Source organism: Lolium perenne, chromosome 2 (genome assembly GCF_019359855.2).
Source record: "Lolium perenne isolate Kyuss_39 chromosome 2, Kyuss_2.0, whole genome shotgun sequence".
Lineage (NCBI taxonomy): Eukaryota > Viridiplantae > Streptophyta > Magnoliopsida > Poales > Poaceae > Lolium > Lolium perenne.
Genome location: NC_067245.2, coordinates 70,846,821 through 70,862,525, shown reverse-complemented (window position 1 = coordinate 70,862,525; position 15,705 = coordinate 70,846,821). Strand labels below are relative to the sequence as shown.

General features: G+C 47.2%; 2 protein-coding genes across 2 annotated transcripts; both read right to left on the bottom strand.

Moving 5' to 3' along the window:
- Positions 1-449: 449 nt before the first annotated feature.
- Positions 450-4,694, bottom strand: LOC127332897 (uncharacterized). Its single transcript, XM_051359229.2, has 2 exons — positions 3,950-4,694; positions 450-3,823 (listed from the first exon to the last, which is right to left on the bottom strand). The coding sequence occupies exon 2, from the start codon at positions 3,793-3,795 to the stop codon at positions 721-723; it is 3,075 nt and encodes a 1,024-aa protein (XP_051215189.1). The 5' UTR covers positions 3,796-3,823; positions 3,950-4,694; the 3' UTR covers positions 450-720.
- Positions 4,695-6,052: 1,358 nt separating this feature from the next.
- Positions 6,053-7,636, bottom strand: LOC127332896 (geranylgeranyl pyrophosphate synthase, chloroplastic). The gene is made up of 2 exons (XM_051359228.2): positions 6,947-7,636; positions 6,053-6,722 (listed from the first exon to the last, which is right to left on the bottom strand). The coding sequence occupies exons 1-2, from the start codon at positions 7,583-7,585 to the stop codon at positions 6,300-6,302; spliced, it is 1,062 nt and encodes a 353-aa protein (XP_051215188.1). The 5' UTR covers positions 7,586-7,636; the 3' UTR covers positions 6,053-6,299.
- Between the last annotated feature and the right edge of the window lie 8,069 nt (positions 7,637-15,705).

Here is a 15,705-nt window from a genome sequence, read left to right as displayed (position 1 = left end):
TAAAGCCCAAGGACAGCAGCTACCACATCCCTAACCTCTTCTGAATTTTATTTGGCCAGAAATCAAAGTAGGATGTCAGCAGTTTTTCGTCAGAAACTGGAACTCCCAGATATTTCATTGGGAAGACCCGAGTTTCACAATTGAACAAGTTAGCCACACGCTCTTGTTCTTCTTTACCCACCCCAAGAACAAAAATTTCGCTTTTCTGATACTCAAACCTGACATTGCCTCATAGCAATACAGCAGCAACTTCATGGTAATCATAGATTGATCATTCAATTCTAAGAAAAGAGCATTGTTCGTCTGCGTACTGTAAATGCGTGATTCCACCTGCCACCAGATGTTGAACCAAGCCTTGCAAGTGACCTCTGTCTCTAGCTGCCGTAGTCATAGCTCCCAAAGCATTAGCAACTATAAAAGAAGTAGCAGGAATAAAGGGCTGCCTTGCCACAACCCTTTATAAGTGCGAAAATATTCTCCATATTCGCCATTTATATTAGACTTTGCCCGTCTAAACTACCAATATCCATTCAATCCAGAGTTCACAGAAACCCTTCTTTTTTAGGACATCTCGAATGAAGATCGGTGAATTTTATCATATGCTTTCTCGATATCTAGTCTCAGAACTATGCCCTTGGCATGAGTTGTTTTCAGTTCGTGCAAACCACTACATCATCTTAACCATGCTTGGATGAAGCCGACACGCACCTAGAGGAAGTGCTAGAAGATGTGCTGCAGCTTCTTCTGCTCAGGACTGCCCATCCTACTAACAATCGCGTAATTCCACCGCTGCTGGGCGTGCAACACGAGCGCGAGCGCAACGGCGGCGAGCGGTATAACGACATCGCCGGCCTTGACAAAGAATCGTCCACCGCTGGCGCTGGCGGCACCCATGAAGTCCTGCATGCCCGAGTAGTGTGCGCCGGCAAACGCAGCACTGGGCCGCACGTAGTCGTACACATGTGGTAGCAGGCGCACGGCGGTGACGCCGACGTAGAAGCTCCCCTTGAGCGGCCTGCAGTTGACGCGCCACACCGCGTTGCCCATCACCTGCGGGAGCAGGAACAGGTCCTGCATCAGCGCGACCTGCTGCTCCACGGTCACGGCCCCCCTGTTCAGCGCGAGGATGAGCACCAAGAGGACAAGGTGAATGCCGCAGTGGTAGACGAAGACCTTGCCGTCGCTCGGCACGCGCGCCGGGTCCAGAGGCGACCGCGCTGCCAAGTGTTCCCTGGACCGACGCACCTTCTGTCCGAGACGCAGCGTGAGGACGAGCGCGCACAGGCTGAGGATCTTCACCGCCTGGTCGATGGACTCGCACAGCCGTCCCCAGTCGAACATGTAGTAGGGAGTCCGGCCGGAAGACGGGGCCGTGGCACCGTCACCCAAGGTGACCCTCGCCAGGATTGCCTCGACACCGGTGACAAGCGGCATGCCGTAACCGAGAGCCTGGACGCCGAGCATGACAAGGGAGATGTACGGCGCCACGTCAGCGTGCGACTTGAGGTAGCGCAGCTGGGTGAGCAGAGCGGAGATGGTGGCTGACAAGAGCACAATGCAGAGCACGCCATTGACGACGCCTCGGTAGAACCCACCCGGCTGCTGCTGCGGGTAATTGACAGGTAGAGCCCTGATCTTCAGCGTGTCGAAATGCAGCGAGTCCGCAGCCATCCTCGTGCTCGCTATCTGAACCTTGGCCGTCGACATGATGAACCGGTGCATTGTGGTTGGCGGGTACTCGATTTTCACCTCGATGGAGCAGTCCATTCCTTCCTCGAGTTGCAGGTCTCTGCTGCTGCTGGCCGTGGCCGAAGAGTTTCGCCGCGGAAGACGGACATCCCGGCAGCCGACCATGTGCATCCGGCCGTCGTCTTGACTGTACACGCCTTCCAAAGACATTACTGGGTTTCGAGGCCGGCTGCCCTGAAACAGTTTGAGCTCGGCTGACACATTGAGGAGCAACGGATGCCCCTGCGATCCAGTCTCATTTCTTTGTATGCCTGATGAGGCGTCCGAGGGCGTATAGGGATTAATGAGCTGCCCGACGAAAAAGACCTCCAAGTGAAGGACCGGCTGCTCACTCCATTCCTGTCGGAACATGCCTGGAACGGTCAAGAAAAAGAGAGTGAGCATACGAGCCAGGGAAAAGGAGGACGGGCTTCTCTTCGGGTAGCTCAGGGGCAGAGACTGTGGGACGATCTTGCGCAAGTCGAACGGCGATCCACTCCTCTGGCGCAGCTCGACGGCCAGGTCAAGCTTCGTGTAGTTGTACTTGTACGGCACAACGTCAGGGTTGAATCCCCAGAGACGTGGGGTACTCATGCGCTGCCGAAACGACAGAAGGGGCGGGTGTACCACCTGGCCGCCGGCGTCGACGGCGTTTATCTGTCCCAGCATGGTGTCTAGACGGGTGATGGACATCGTCGTCAGGAAGAACATACACACCCTGAAGTCGCACGCCTTCCTGCCCACCGTGCCGCGGCATGCCATCATGCAGGCCTGCCCTGTCGATGCGTTCCACACCCCCTCCGCTGATAGCGTCTTCCCGCTCAGCCCGGACCGCGACATTGCCGTGCCCGTGTCCTCCCATGGGGACAGGGCGCGGAACACCACCGAAACCATCGCGGTGCCAGCCGCGCCGCCCATGCCGTAGCCCTGCTGCTCCATGCACTGGAGGTCCTGCATTATGATGCGAACCCCGGCGAGCACATCAGCATCTTCTGCCCGGTCCATCTCGAATGGCCCGATGCCGTGGCACGACGCGCCCGCTGTGGAGTTGCAGTGCCATCCGGGGAGCACGGTGATGTCTTGTCCACTGAACGCGTGGCGGTTAAGAGCTTCGCACGGATAGGTTGCCTTGTATGCATCCCTTGCACGGTTGGACACCACGTTGTCCGCACCGCCCGCAGAGAGCGCGTCACCCACTCCGGCGGCGAGTTCTTCGGGTCGAAAATGGTACGGGCAGCACGACATGAGCGCTGATATGAGCTGCACGGTGTCGAAGTAGGAGTCAGCCGACACGGAGCTCGTGCTCTCCATCTTGCCGAACACCGCTCGGGTTGTCAGTGTCAGCTTCTTCGGATACCTTAGCACGAGCAGTATGTTGTTGTCAGCGGTGACCGGCGGCTGGAAGCTCCTCCGGCCGGAGTTCTTGGCCCAGTCCCACGGGTCAACGCCATGGGTGCTGCGCTTCGGCAGAACAGCTCTCCCGACCATGCAGAGCACCCGCTCGCCGGCATCATCACCGTTACTGCCCTTTGCAGTCTCCGTGTACACGCCTTCAAATATAATCTGGAGCCTGGTGCTCCCGGCCGAAAGGTTGAACCCTGGAGACACGACCGATATGTGGGGCCCCAAGTCCGGCACTTCGTTCTTCCAGGCGACGGTAAGGACGAGGACGCCGCTGACATTGACGGCTGCTGCCCTTGCACGGTCCTCCGAGTCGCCCTCAACATGCGTGAGCACGAATGTTGCGAGGGACAGCGGATCAGGCAACCGTTGAGCGCCCTTCTTCGGCGCCTCGCCACCATCGAATGGGACCAAAGGCGCTTTGCCGGCGTCCTGGCCCCAGTCACCCTTCTCGAAGGATAGCTGGTTCTTCATGTTGTTGGGGCGGTTGGTGTTGTAGGGTAGCTTGGTGGCTGAGGAGAGCACGGACTGGCAATGGCGTCTGACGTCAGCGAAGCGGAGGTAGTCGTGCTCTTCCTCGCTTAGGCGTAATGGATCGAACTGTAAGGAGGACGCGATGCAGAGATGTAGCAGGATCACAGCAATAAACTGCGCAATTGAGGCCATATCGACCGCCGGCTCCTGAATCCCGAAGCTGCAAGAGATGAAGATGTCATGACAATTTCAGGCAAACAGTTGAATATGAGACGCATGAATAAGGGTTTTCGAAAGGAACATGAAGACTAGAGATGCATGCACTAAAATTACTCGAGTAACTTACCGAAACTCAAATCTGCACTTGATTGTAGAGAGCTGCTCGGTTAGTGATCTCAATTAAGACTGGAACTTGTGAGCAGCCAGTTAACCTCATACCAGTTTATGGACCTGAACAGATGTGGATATACAGTAGAGTATTCTGGAGAGAAGATACTGAGATGATCCGATCCCGTTCTCCATGGTAGGATTGGGAGAAGCGCTGGATCAACCACATGCTCCACAGCCTTCAAGTCAACAGTAAACAAGATTTTAAACGATAAAATCCCAACCACGCGATATGCACCCCATGTGCACTTCAGAAAGCAGAAGAGGCAAGATATAGTAACATGGTTTTGTCAATACACTGCGCCCTGTGTAACTTGCAAAATCTTACGAACCTAATCCAAATGGTACTACCGTATTTCTTGTGTAGGCGCAATATTAATTGTAGCATAAATCCATAATAATAAAAAAGTCAAAAAGGGATGTAAACACAGAAAAAAGTCAAGTCCAGCAGCATTATCTCTGAGTTGAAAAATATATCAGTACCATCCAGTTCAAATAGTTTTTTTATTGGTATCATCCAGTTCAAACAAAAGAAACAACTGGTGATCGTTTGCAGCTTGTAGCACGCCAATGAAACATTTGCCCAAGCCCTAGTGGTATCTATACCAGAATCCTTATGCAGGAACTAAGGTATGAAATGACACACTACCGTAGTCTCCTGGCAGTTAAATAATTTCACTACACTCTAGTAACTAAATGTTTATTTATTTCACCCTTTCACTCAAGAAAGTTTATAATAGCATGCAAAGTAAAACTGATCTGATATAAGGAAATAAAAAATAAAGCAGCTGCATAGGATTAGTGCTGATAGACATGGGCATAAAACTACAGTCATCACTAGAAAAATGGTTGCATTCATACATATGGCCACACAAATAAATCTTATACATTCATTTAAATGGTCATCGATCACTATCAGATTCCAGCGATGTACATCAGAATGAGGATATCATGAACAAATACATCATACTCTACTTTTAATCTTTATCAATGTAATAATTTAGGAGAAAGACTTGGCAGCCTAAGTTACCAGATATATGATGAAGTGATGAACTACCAGTTTCATCTATGAATTTTCCATAAACAGAGGGCAAAACATCCAGACAATAGACACATACTAACCTTTTGTTTGGATTATTCTATTGAGCCATCAAAACCTAAAGACAATAGACAATTTTATGGGAAGGACACAAGACAACAATTTGATACCAATATCACTTGTATGACAAAGCTTATGCAAGTAGATACATATATCATTTTAAAGGAGTTGATTAACACTCAGACATGTTTAAGTACAGAAATGTAGAATACAGACTAGCTCATTCTTTCAGACAAGAAAGTTTACAATGGCAGGCAATGTAAAAGCAACCTGATTTAAGCACACAACACAATTAAGTGTGCAGCACTCATGAAAATATGAAATAGACATGAACAGAAACTATGGTGCTCAATCAAAACATGGCTGCAAGCATTCATACAGGACACATGAGTAGTTGATTACGACATTGGAGACACCAATAGGGGTCTTTGTTTTCCGTATATTCAGTAATTCACATTCGAGAACGTGTATCATGACTCATTATTCTCCAACTTTGTTTTCATTCTCAAGAAATCAGCAATGAAACAAATATGTAACTGCAGCTAGCTCACATATTCTATCTGCGCAATCAATACTAAACATAACTTTTGCACGGACTGTTGGAGCCAGTTGGAGGGCTATGTGAAGTTTAAGCAGACATGACCTGATGTGATGGAGCACAATACTAGTTTCACTTAAGCATTCACAGATGCTGAAACATGTCAAAAGCTGTGCCCTCCCATGTTAATCAGTAAATGTACCATATAAAAAAAGAATTGCAATGTTTGAACGAGTTACAAACTAAAAAAGAGATTAGGGAGTAATAATTTCAAACTACCTAGGATAGAAACTTTTGATTTTAACATGCTATTCATTGTTGAACGTTCTAGCAAGCAAGGAGCAAAGCAATAATGTGATACATGCAGTTGTCACAGAAAAAAGAAAGCAATGAAAATCAACTGATTGGCCATCATCCAGAAAGTATACGACATAAAGGCTGATTCCCATTATAATGTCTTGTCTATCTCAAAGGGATATCGGTATTCGCCAGCTAAACATTCTCATCTGGCATTTGCCAACTAAATATTCTCATGACACCATCTACAACACTACATCTAGTATATATCATATAAGAAGGATTTGGATATTCCAGAAATTCCAAACTTAATGACCTTACAAAGTTACAAATCAACGATGAACAACAGAATAACCATCAGTCCATCACCTTAGCTCAGTTCTGCCGATAGGCGATATAATTGGCCAAGTACAACAGCGGCGCTGCCTTCTCCTTGTCGAAATCGGCAAGTTGCTCCTTTGCATCAGAAAGCAGCTTCTCTGCAAACTCCCTCGACTTCTCCAGCCCTAGTAACTTGGGGTATGTCGTCTTGTCGCTCGCCAAGTCCTTCCCCGCCGTCTTCCCTAGCTCCTCGGACGACTTGGTAACATCAAGGATGTCATCAACCACCTGGAACAGCAACCCTATGGATCTCGCGTACTTGCGCAGCCGCTCAATCTGGTCATCGGAGCCACCCCCGATGATTGCGCCGATAACCACCGAGGCCTCGAGCAATGCAGCAGTCTTGTGGAGATGGATGTACTCGAGGCGTTCGAGCGGTACAGCTTCAGTTGAGCCTGTCATCTCTAGATCAACAACCTGAAATAAAAGTAGAGAGACGTTTATTATTTTTTCAGAAACGTGGTAGCTTCAGTGGCACATCTTCTGTGTTAAGGATATAATTGAATTGCTGATGTAAATGTATATAGAGATACCTATGCAAATCATCCTTGTTAGGAAGGTATATGATTCGCAGAATTAGCACATTCCTTTCCTAATTCGTAATACTTTGTGAATGAGGAAATCGAATCGAATCTAATGACCTGGCCGGCGACGAGGCCCTCTGATCCGATGCAGCGGGCGAGCTCGCCGACTGCGCGGACGACGCGGGCGGCGTGCCTGTCGGCGTCGACGTCGGCGGGGTAGGAGCTGACGTCGGCCATGTGCTTGAAGGCGAGCGAGAGCAGCGCGTCGCCGGCGAGCACGGCGATGGGCTCGCCGTAGACGACGTGGCAGGTGGGCTTGCCGCGGCGGAGGTCGTCGTCGTCCATGCAGGGGAGGTCGTCGTGGACGAGCGACATGGTGTGCACCATCTCGAGCGCGGCGGCGGGGGGCATGGCCCAGGCCTCGCGGCCGCCGGCGACGCCGCAGGCGGCCAGGCACAGGGCGGGGCGCACGCGCTTGCCGCCGGCCAGCAGCGCGTAGCGCATCGCGTCGTGGAGCGCGGCGGGGGGCTCGCCGGCAGGGATGGCCGCGTCCAGCGCCTGGTTCACGGCCACCGCCCGCTCCCCCATGTAGGCCTTGAAGTCGAACTCCGTGACGGTGGGGGCGGCCGCCGCCGCGACGATGGCGGAGAAGCGGCGGCGGTGGAAGGAGGTGGCCGCCACGGCGGCGGCGGCGGGGGCGGGGAGGAGCGGGGAAAGGTGGGCACGTGAGGCAACCAGGGGCTGGAAGGCCGCCATTGCTTTGGGGTTAAGGCAGCGGAGGAGTGGCAGAATGAATTGGAGATGGCCTCGTGCATCGCGCGGCCTTCTTCTTATCTGATGACTCGGTGCAAACTGGAAAGTGGATACTGTGAGATGTCAAGCACCTGTAAATTGTGGAAAACATGGTACATTGCCTTGAGGTCGATGGGATAGAGCTTGCCTTTTTTTGGTTTGCTCAATCTAACACGACTGCCGGTTTTCCTACCTAGGATTTTGCAAAAACTCATGGTCTGTTGAGACAATAATCGCAAAGAGAGGGAGGTGGCGGTGGCGGCGATGACGATGATGATCGGAGGCGGATGAGAGGTTTTCGATCTGCGTATCGGGGTGAAGCACATGTGCTAGAGAAGAAAATCGTGCCTCGGAGGGTTGTAGATATGGTCAAGGCGGCGATATGATCGGGAGTAATGGCGGGTTAGGGCGGGACACAGGTAGGAGAGGGTAGGAGGACGGCGGGAGAGGCGCGCGGAAGAAAGAGGTGGACCGTTGGATTCTAATCCAACCGTTGATCAACTTGAATTGAAATTTGGTAAGAAGCGTACAATTCCTCCAATTGTTTTCTCCCTTTTCTCTTCGAAAAAGTACTATTCCATTGTTTCCTCGTACATAGCGGTGTAAATCAAGTACCGAAATATCTAGAAGAGTCAAGTTGCTTCCCCATAAAAGAAAAATGTCAAATTACTAATGCTTATGGAAATGAAAAAAAATTGGAATCTTGTATGCGCGGTTCGACTTTGGAATGTATATATTGTAGGATGCAATCAAATAGATTTTAATGAGAAACATTACGATGTAAAAGTATTTTATTGTTGGATAGAAATGGTTACTTTCTTCTATATATATGATACCCTTTTTTAGTTGCCAATTTTTATGAAGTTATATTAGGTGTAACGTTTAACTCCTCTTATAGTATGTCTTTGGTGATCCAAGAAAATAACTTCAACTTCGTGTGTGTGTGGTATAGATATGACGGTAACCGGTTTGCTCCAAATCCTAAGTGCTTTCATAGATATGCTCCGTCGAAAATGTCGTTCGGTATTTGGCATTAATTTATATGATTGGTAATGTTTCTTTTGAACTTTGGTTACCCAAATGTTATTACTGGACACTAACAACCAGGATAAAAAAAAAGGAATAGCATCCACATGCTTAAGGTTAGAAAACCTGTTGTTCCATAACAATCTCAAGGGTCAAGGCCCATTTGGATTGAAGATTTTTAAAGTTCTTTTGTTGGATCGCAATTTGTAGGGATTTTCTATAGAAGCCTTTTGTATCGTAAAAATAAAGTTGCAACATGGTATATAATTACTTAGTACATTAGAATTTTGGAGGAAAAAAAGGCTAGAGGAAAGGATGGGAGGTTTGCTATTCAATGTTGAAGGAAAGTGATATATGTACAAAATACCATAGGGGCAAACAAAATAAAACACTTATATATCATCAAACACGGACTTCCACTTATGAAAGGCCTTACAAATAAGATCCGCGGCATCAACGCAAGTAGCGACATTGTTTTGAAGAAGTCTATCACTACTTTCCACAAATTCCACATGATGTAGATGGCAACGCCCGCGGAGGAACTGGGATGCACATGAAAAATATATACGTTGCATAAGTTCGACATGATGTTTTAGAGAAACTCGAACATTTAAAGGTCTCTTTGAGTCGCGGATTATCAACAAACATGAAAGGGGAACAAACAAAAAAGCAGGGCTTAAGTGTCATTACATCTTGCATCATGTGGGATTATATCACACGAAACATGAAGGGCTCATTTGATTCATAGGCTTTGCATAGGGATAGTTTAGGATTTTGATCCTATGGAAAAAAATTCTATACTAGTTGTTTGATTTATAGGAACATATCCCATAGAAACTAATTCTATAGGAATCTTGTAGTGCAAATTATATGGGGAAAATATTAGGTCGTACCTCGTGGAAAATTCATTTGGTACAATCAAAGAGAACTTCTCTTTCTATAAGATTCAACTAGGCATGCAATCCCTAATCCTATGCTTTTCCTATTCTCTTTTCCTATCCTATGAATCAAAGGAGCCCGAAGGATTTTTTCCTTTTTGAGAGGAGCACAGAGGTATTATAAAAAGATATTTGAGATATGAGAATTTTCTACCAAAATAAAGTACAGAGGAGTTCATTAGGGAAAGTCTTAACCATTCGAATTCCGTGAATCAAACAACATTCTCAGAAAATTTCCTAATGATTCAAATCCTTTAAAATGCAATAAAGTATTATCTTTTCTCCAATTGTTTCCTCCATTTTCTTTTCAAAAAAGTATTATCCCATTGTTGTGTAGTACTTAGCAGTGTAAATCAATTACTAAAATATCTAAGAGAGTCAAGTTGCTTCCCCAGATAAGAAAAATGTCCCCTCAAAAAAAAAAAGATAAGAAAAATGTCAAATTACTAACGCTTATGGAAATGAAACAATTTGGAATCTTGTATGCAGTTCGACTTGAGATGTTTATATTGTAGATGCAATAAAATAGACGTCTGCCGATTTTCCTACCTACGGTTTTGCAAAATTGCAATCACTCATGGTCTGCTGAGACAACAACCACAAAGAGCAGCAGCGACGACGACGATGATGATGATCAGGGGTGGATGAGAGGTTTTGGATCCGCGTGTCGGGGTGGAGCACATATGCTAGAGAAGAAAATTGTGCCTCGAAGGGTTGTAGACATGGTCAAGGCGGCAATAGGATCGGAAGTAATGGCGGGTGAGGGCGGGATGCGGGTAGGAGAGAGTAGGAGGGCGGCGGAAGAGACGTGTGGAAGAAAGAGGTGGTGGTTGGATTCTAATCCAACCGTTGATCAGCTTGGATATGAATTCGGTAAGAAGGGCCATCTATTGCTTACAATTCCTCCAACTATTTTCCTCTTCTTTTCGAAAATTAATGTTCCATTGTTTTGTAATAGCAATGTAAATCAAGTACCGAAATGTATAGAAGAGTAAGGTTGCTACCCGAGAAAAGAAAAATCTCAAATTACTAATGCTTATGGAAATGAATTTTTTTTGGAATATTGTATGCGGTTCAACTTTGGAATGTATATATTATAGGATGCAATCAAATAGATTTTAATGAGAAACGTTACGATGTAAAAGTATTTTTATTGTCGGATAGAAATGTTTACTTTCTTCTATATATAGAATACTGCTTTTTAGTTGCCAATTTTTATGAAGTTATATTAGGTGTGCCGTTTAACTCCTCTTATCTGTTTTTGGTGATCCAAGAAAGTAACTTCAAATTTTGGGGGACGTGTATAAGATCTTTCGGCCATCTGAATAGCATGCTAGTTCGATTATTACTTGTTCCATCGGTGGGGTAGGAGGGCGGCGGGAGAGGCATGCGGAAGAAAGAGGTGGACCGTTGGATTCTAATCCAAACATTGATCAACTTGAATGTGAAATTGGTAAGGAGCCTACAATCCTCGTTTCCTCCATTTTCTTTTCGAAAAAGTATTATTCCATCGTTTTGTAATACATAGCAGTGTAAATCAAGTACCGGAATATCTAGAAGAGTCAAGTTGCTTCCCCATAAAAGAAAATTCTTAAATTACTAATGCTTATGGAAATGAAACAATTTGGAATCTTGTATGTGGTTCGACTTTGAATGTATATATTGTAGGATGCAATCAAATAGATTTTAATGGGAATCATTAAGTTCTAAAAGAATTTTTCGTGTTGGGGGGGGGGGGGGGTATAAGATCTTTCTGTCATCTCGGTTATTACTTGCTCCACCATAGTGTTTGACGTAGCCGGTTACTCCAAATTCTAAGTGCTTTCATAGATGTTCTCCGTCGAAAATGCTTTTTGGTATTTGGCATTAATTTATATGATTGGTAATGTTTCGTTCAAACTTAGGTTAACAAATTTTAGTACTGGACACAAACAACCAGGATAAAAAAGGAATAGCATCCACATGCTTGAGGTTAGAAAACCCATTGTTCCATAGCAATCTCAAGGCCTATTTGGATTGAGAATTTTCAAAATTCCTTTGTTGGATCACAACCCATACGGATTTCCTATAGAAGCGTTTTTGTATCGTAAGAATAAAGTTGCAACATCGTATATAATGACTTAGTATATAAGAAATTTGGAGGGAAAAAGGCTAAGGAAAGGGCGGGAGGTTTCCTATTCAATGTTGAAGGAAGGTTCTATATAAAAAAGACCTTAGGGGCAAACAAAATAAAACACTTAGGGTGTGTTCGGTTGGAGTCACCAAGTGAAGTGTAATGGGATGGTTTCACACCTAGATCTCATTCCGGCGTTCGTTGGAAAATGGAACGGGACGAGGTGGTTCCTCAAAAGAGAATATTCCCTTCAGATTCGAAACGCACCCATTCCTCAAAATTGGTGGAATCTCCCTGTTCCTCTATGCTAAAGCCATCCACACTCACTCAACTCCTCTATTCTCTCATAACTTTATTCTGCTAAACACATCCCATGCATGCTCACATCTTCTATTCCTAGAATTTGTTACATTCCACTCTCCAACCGAACACAAGAACGGAACTAACCCATTCCATGTTCTAGCTCAAACTGAACACAAGAATGGAATCAACCCGTTCTTCCAAAATGGAACCATGACATTACATTCCACTTGGTTCTCAAACCAAACACACCCTTACATCTCATCAAACACCGACTTCCACTTATGAAAGGCCTTACAAATAAGATCAGCGATGTCACACAAGTAGTGACTTCATTTTGAAAAAGTCTATCATTACTTTCCATATATTTCACATGATATAGATGGCAATGTGAAAGTATAGAGATGGTAAACCTAGAGGGGGGTGAATAGGTTTCTACAGATTTTAATTCTTTCCTTGCAATATTAGGCTTTGCGGAATATAAAGATGAGCCTAATGCAAACTAGGTGAAGCAACCTATATGAGGATACAACTAACTCGAGCACGAAGGCTCTCACAGGCAGTTAAATCACAAGTTAGGAGTTCGGTTAGAGATAACCGATAGCACGCGAAGACGAGGATGTATTTCCGTGTTCCCTTGCTTTGCAAGAAGGTACGTCACGTTTGGAGGCGTGGAGGTCCCACGAAGGATTACCCACGCCACGAAGGCTCACCCTATTCTCCGGAGCCTATACCACGAAGGAATAGCTCACTCACTTGTGGTAGACTTTGAGGTAGCCTCCAAACCTTCACAATCTTGCCCGGAGCAAATCCACAGCCCGGATGCTTCCGGACTCCTCTTGCCCACCCAGGGTTTCCAAGTGACATAGGCATCCCAAATGGGCCTGCCGAATATAGTACCCGGGGTTTATTGAAGGCCCACTACCCGAAGAATAAGAAGATTCGGGAGCCCAAGATGCGTTTAAGGAAGAAATAGAGTTGTAATAGGAAGTGTTGTTTGTAATCTGGCGGGACGAGTTAGAAACCGTCCCGGACTCTGTAAACTTGTATAGCACGAGTCCCTCGGCTTCACCTCATATATAAGGGGGAGTCGAGGGACAAAAGAGGGAATCGAATCATTGTCTGCAAACCCTAGTTTTCATAGTCGTCGAATACTTTTCGGCTGAAACCTTCGAGATCTACTTACCCTCTACTTCTAACTAAACCCTAGCCTACAATCCATAGGCATTGACAAGTTAATCCCTTGTCAATTGGCGCCGTCTGTGGGAATTAGAGGCGTAAGGAGCTGATCTCGATGGCACGCTCAAGATCTTCGACATCGTCAACCGCAAGCAACACAATGGATCGAGGTAAACAGATCGCTACTGGTCTTGTCGATTTTGTTCCTCACCCACCCTCCCGTTTGGATGCATATGCATATCTGGCGGAGCCCATGGAGATGACGTTCGGAAGGTTCCACTTTCGCGTCGAGAAAGAAGGATCGTATCGTGTCGAGATTCCGATTTCGTCGGGATCATCAGTGGCCGATTCCGATTTTTCAAGCTATGCATCGTCAAACGAGTCAGGAGAAGAAGAAACCTCGGCGACACGCTACGTCAGTATCAGAGCAAGAGAGAAACTCGCCAAGATCTTCAACGACATATCGTTTGAGTCATCTGCGGACTCGTATATAAGCGATGGCTCAAGCGATGTCGACAATCATGACTTCATCGACAAATCTCTCACAGTGGGCAAGGTCAAGAGGAGACATCTGAGGCTTTCGACAGTTTGGGAAATCCATACGTCGATCCCTCCAATCTGCGACAAGGCTTGGGCAACAAATACGTCGGGCCAGAGCCGCGAGATAGAGTTCAACTTTCACAAGCAGCGTGGGACAGAGCTGCGAGAGCTATGAACGGCACAGAACCAATGGCTACCACAGCCACACCAGAAGAATTGCAAGCATATCAATATAGGCTCGCACGAGCTGCCAGGGAATTGGAAAAACAGACAGCTGAGTTGAACAGGAGAAAGGAGGCAGCACGCATCCGGCGAGGAGAAGGGCAGATTTAAGTCGACAATCTAGAACTACGGGTGATAGCCATCGGGAGGCGCGGAACAGAGCAAGATCAAGGCTGCAACACATACCCGAGGCAGAAAGAGAACACTTGGTTCAAAACCTCGACATGTCCTTTATGTCGATAGATACAAGAGGAAACATCATCCCTAAGACACCAGAGGCTGGGTATATGGCGACACATGCTTTTATCCTTGCATCTAAACCACCTCCGGGTGACCCAAGGGAAACACTGTACAATATGGCGGTAGCAGGAGTTGGAGCTATGGGGACAGCGTTTATATCAACGCCTCCCGAAGGAGTGGCAAGGCAAAATAGTCCGCGACCCGCAGCGGCAACAGCGGCGGCTTTGAAGGGCCAAGTGGAGCAAGAGACACGACGGCACAAGCAAGAGTCGACGGAGCGCGGCAAAGCGAAGGGATCATCGGCAATCCCCGAACTTAACGACGAAGATATGTGCGGCTTACCATGCTTCACGAGGAGAGTCCGAAAAACGCGAGTCCCTCGGGATTCAAGTTACCCGATAATTTCAAGAAATTCGACGGCCTTCAAGATCCGGAGGATTGGCTAGTCGACTATGCGGAGACGGTGAAGGCGACGGGAGGAACTAGGGCAACAGCCATGCAAAGCATCCGGGTGCACACGAGTGGTGCCGCACGATCATGGATAAAGAAACTTCGCTCCGGGATCCATCGACAGTGGGAAAGTTTCGAGGACGTGTTCGTCAAGAACTTCAGATCCACGTGCAAAAACCCGCATCGTTAGAGGAGTTGAGAGCGTGTCGACAAAAGCCGAGATGAGCCAATGAGAAAGTACATCCAGAGATGGAATATCATCAAAAACTCGGCAGAAAACATATCGACGAGAGAGCAATAGATGCGTTTGTCGCGAGTCGAGCGTGGAGACTTTGTCGAGGATTTGGGAAGGACCAATCCAAGGACGGTATCCGCGTTGATGGAGATAGCAAATAAATGGGCGAGATGGAGAAGACGCTGTCCACAACAAACGACACAGGTCGCCGAGAGGAGGACCGTGGTCGAAACTATCAACCGAGGCGAAGATTTCCTCGGACGTACCGAACTACGACGCCCCGGGACAAATTTCGGCAGGTTTTCGGACAAATACGGAGGCAACGAGATGATTACCGAGAGAAGCGGTGAACAGCGAGGTGATAATAGGGATGATTCACGCAACGAGGCAAAATAGTGGGCCGAGGTTTCCAAGACCTTTCGTGTCCCCAGAAATGCTGAACGGACCGTGCCGGATGCACTTCTTCCTCGACGGCAACGGGAAAAGACGGTCGGGGCACTGCGGAAAGGCTGTCGAAATTTTCGAGCAATGTTCGGATACGCGAGAAAATGCTCACGCTCGAGCGACACGAGAGAAACCCTCGGGAGCCTAGGAGCGAGGTTCATCTACCGCCACCTCCCGCGATTACAGAGGACAATCGACACCAGCTAAGAATAGCGGCAGCACTGCACCACCACCCTATGTTGATCCTAACTCCAACGGAGCGGTGTTGATGATTCGGAAGGGAAGGCCGTCCAATAGAGCTCAAAAAGTAATCTCACGACAGGTGTTTATGGCGAGAGAAAATGCCTCCACCAACAGTTGAGTACCTTAATTGGTCGGGACAAGATATCGGCTTCAC

Coding starts and splice junctions, on each gene's coding strand:
- LOC127332896 (XM_051359228.2), bottom strand. CDS start 7,585: ATGGCGGCCTTCCAGCCCCTGGTTGCCTCACGTGCCCACCTTTCCCCG. Junction 6,723..6,946: donor AGGGCCTCGTCGCCGGCCAG/GTCATTAGATTC, acceptor CTTTTATTTCAG/GTTGTTGATCTAGAGATGAC.
- LOC127332897 (XM_051359229.2), bottom strand. CDS start 3,795: ATGGCCTCAATTGCGCAGTTTATTGCTGTGATCCTGCTACATCTCTGC.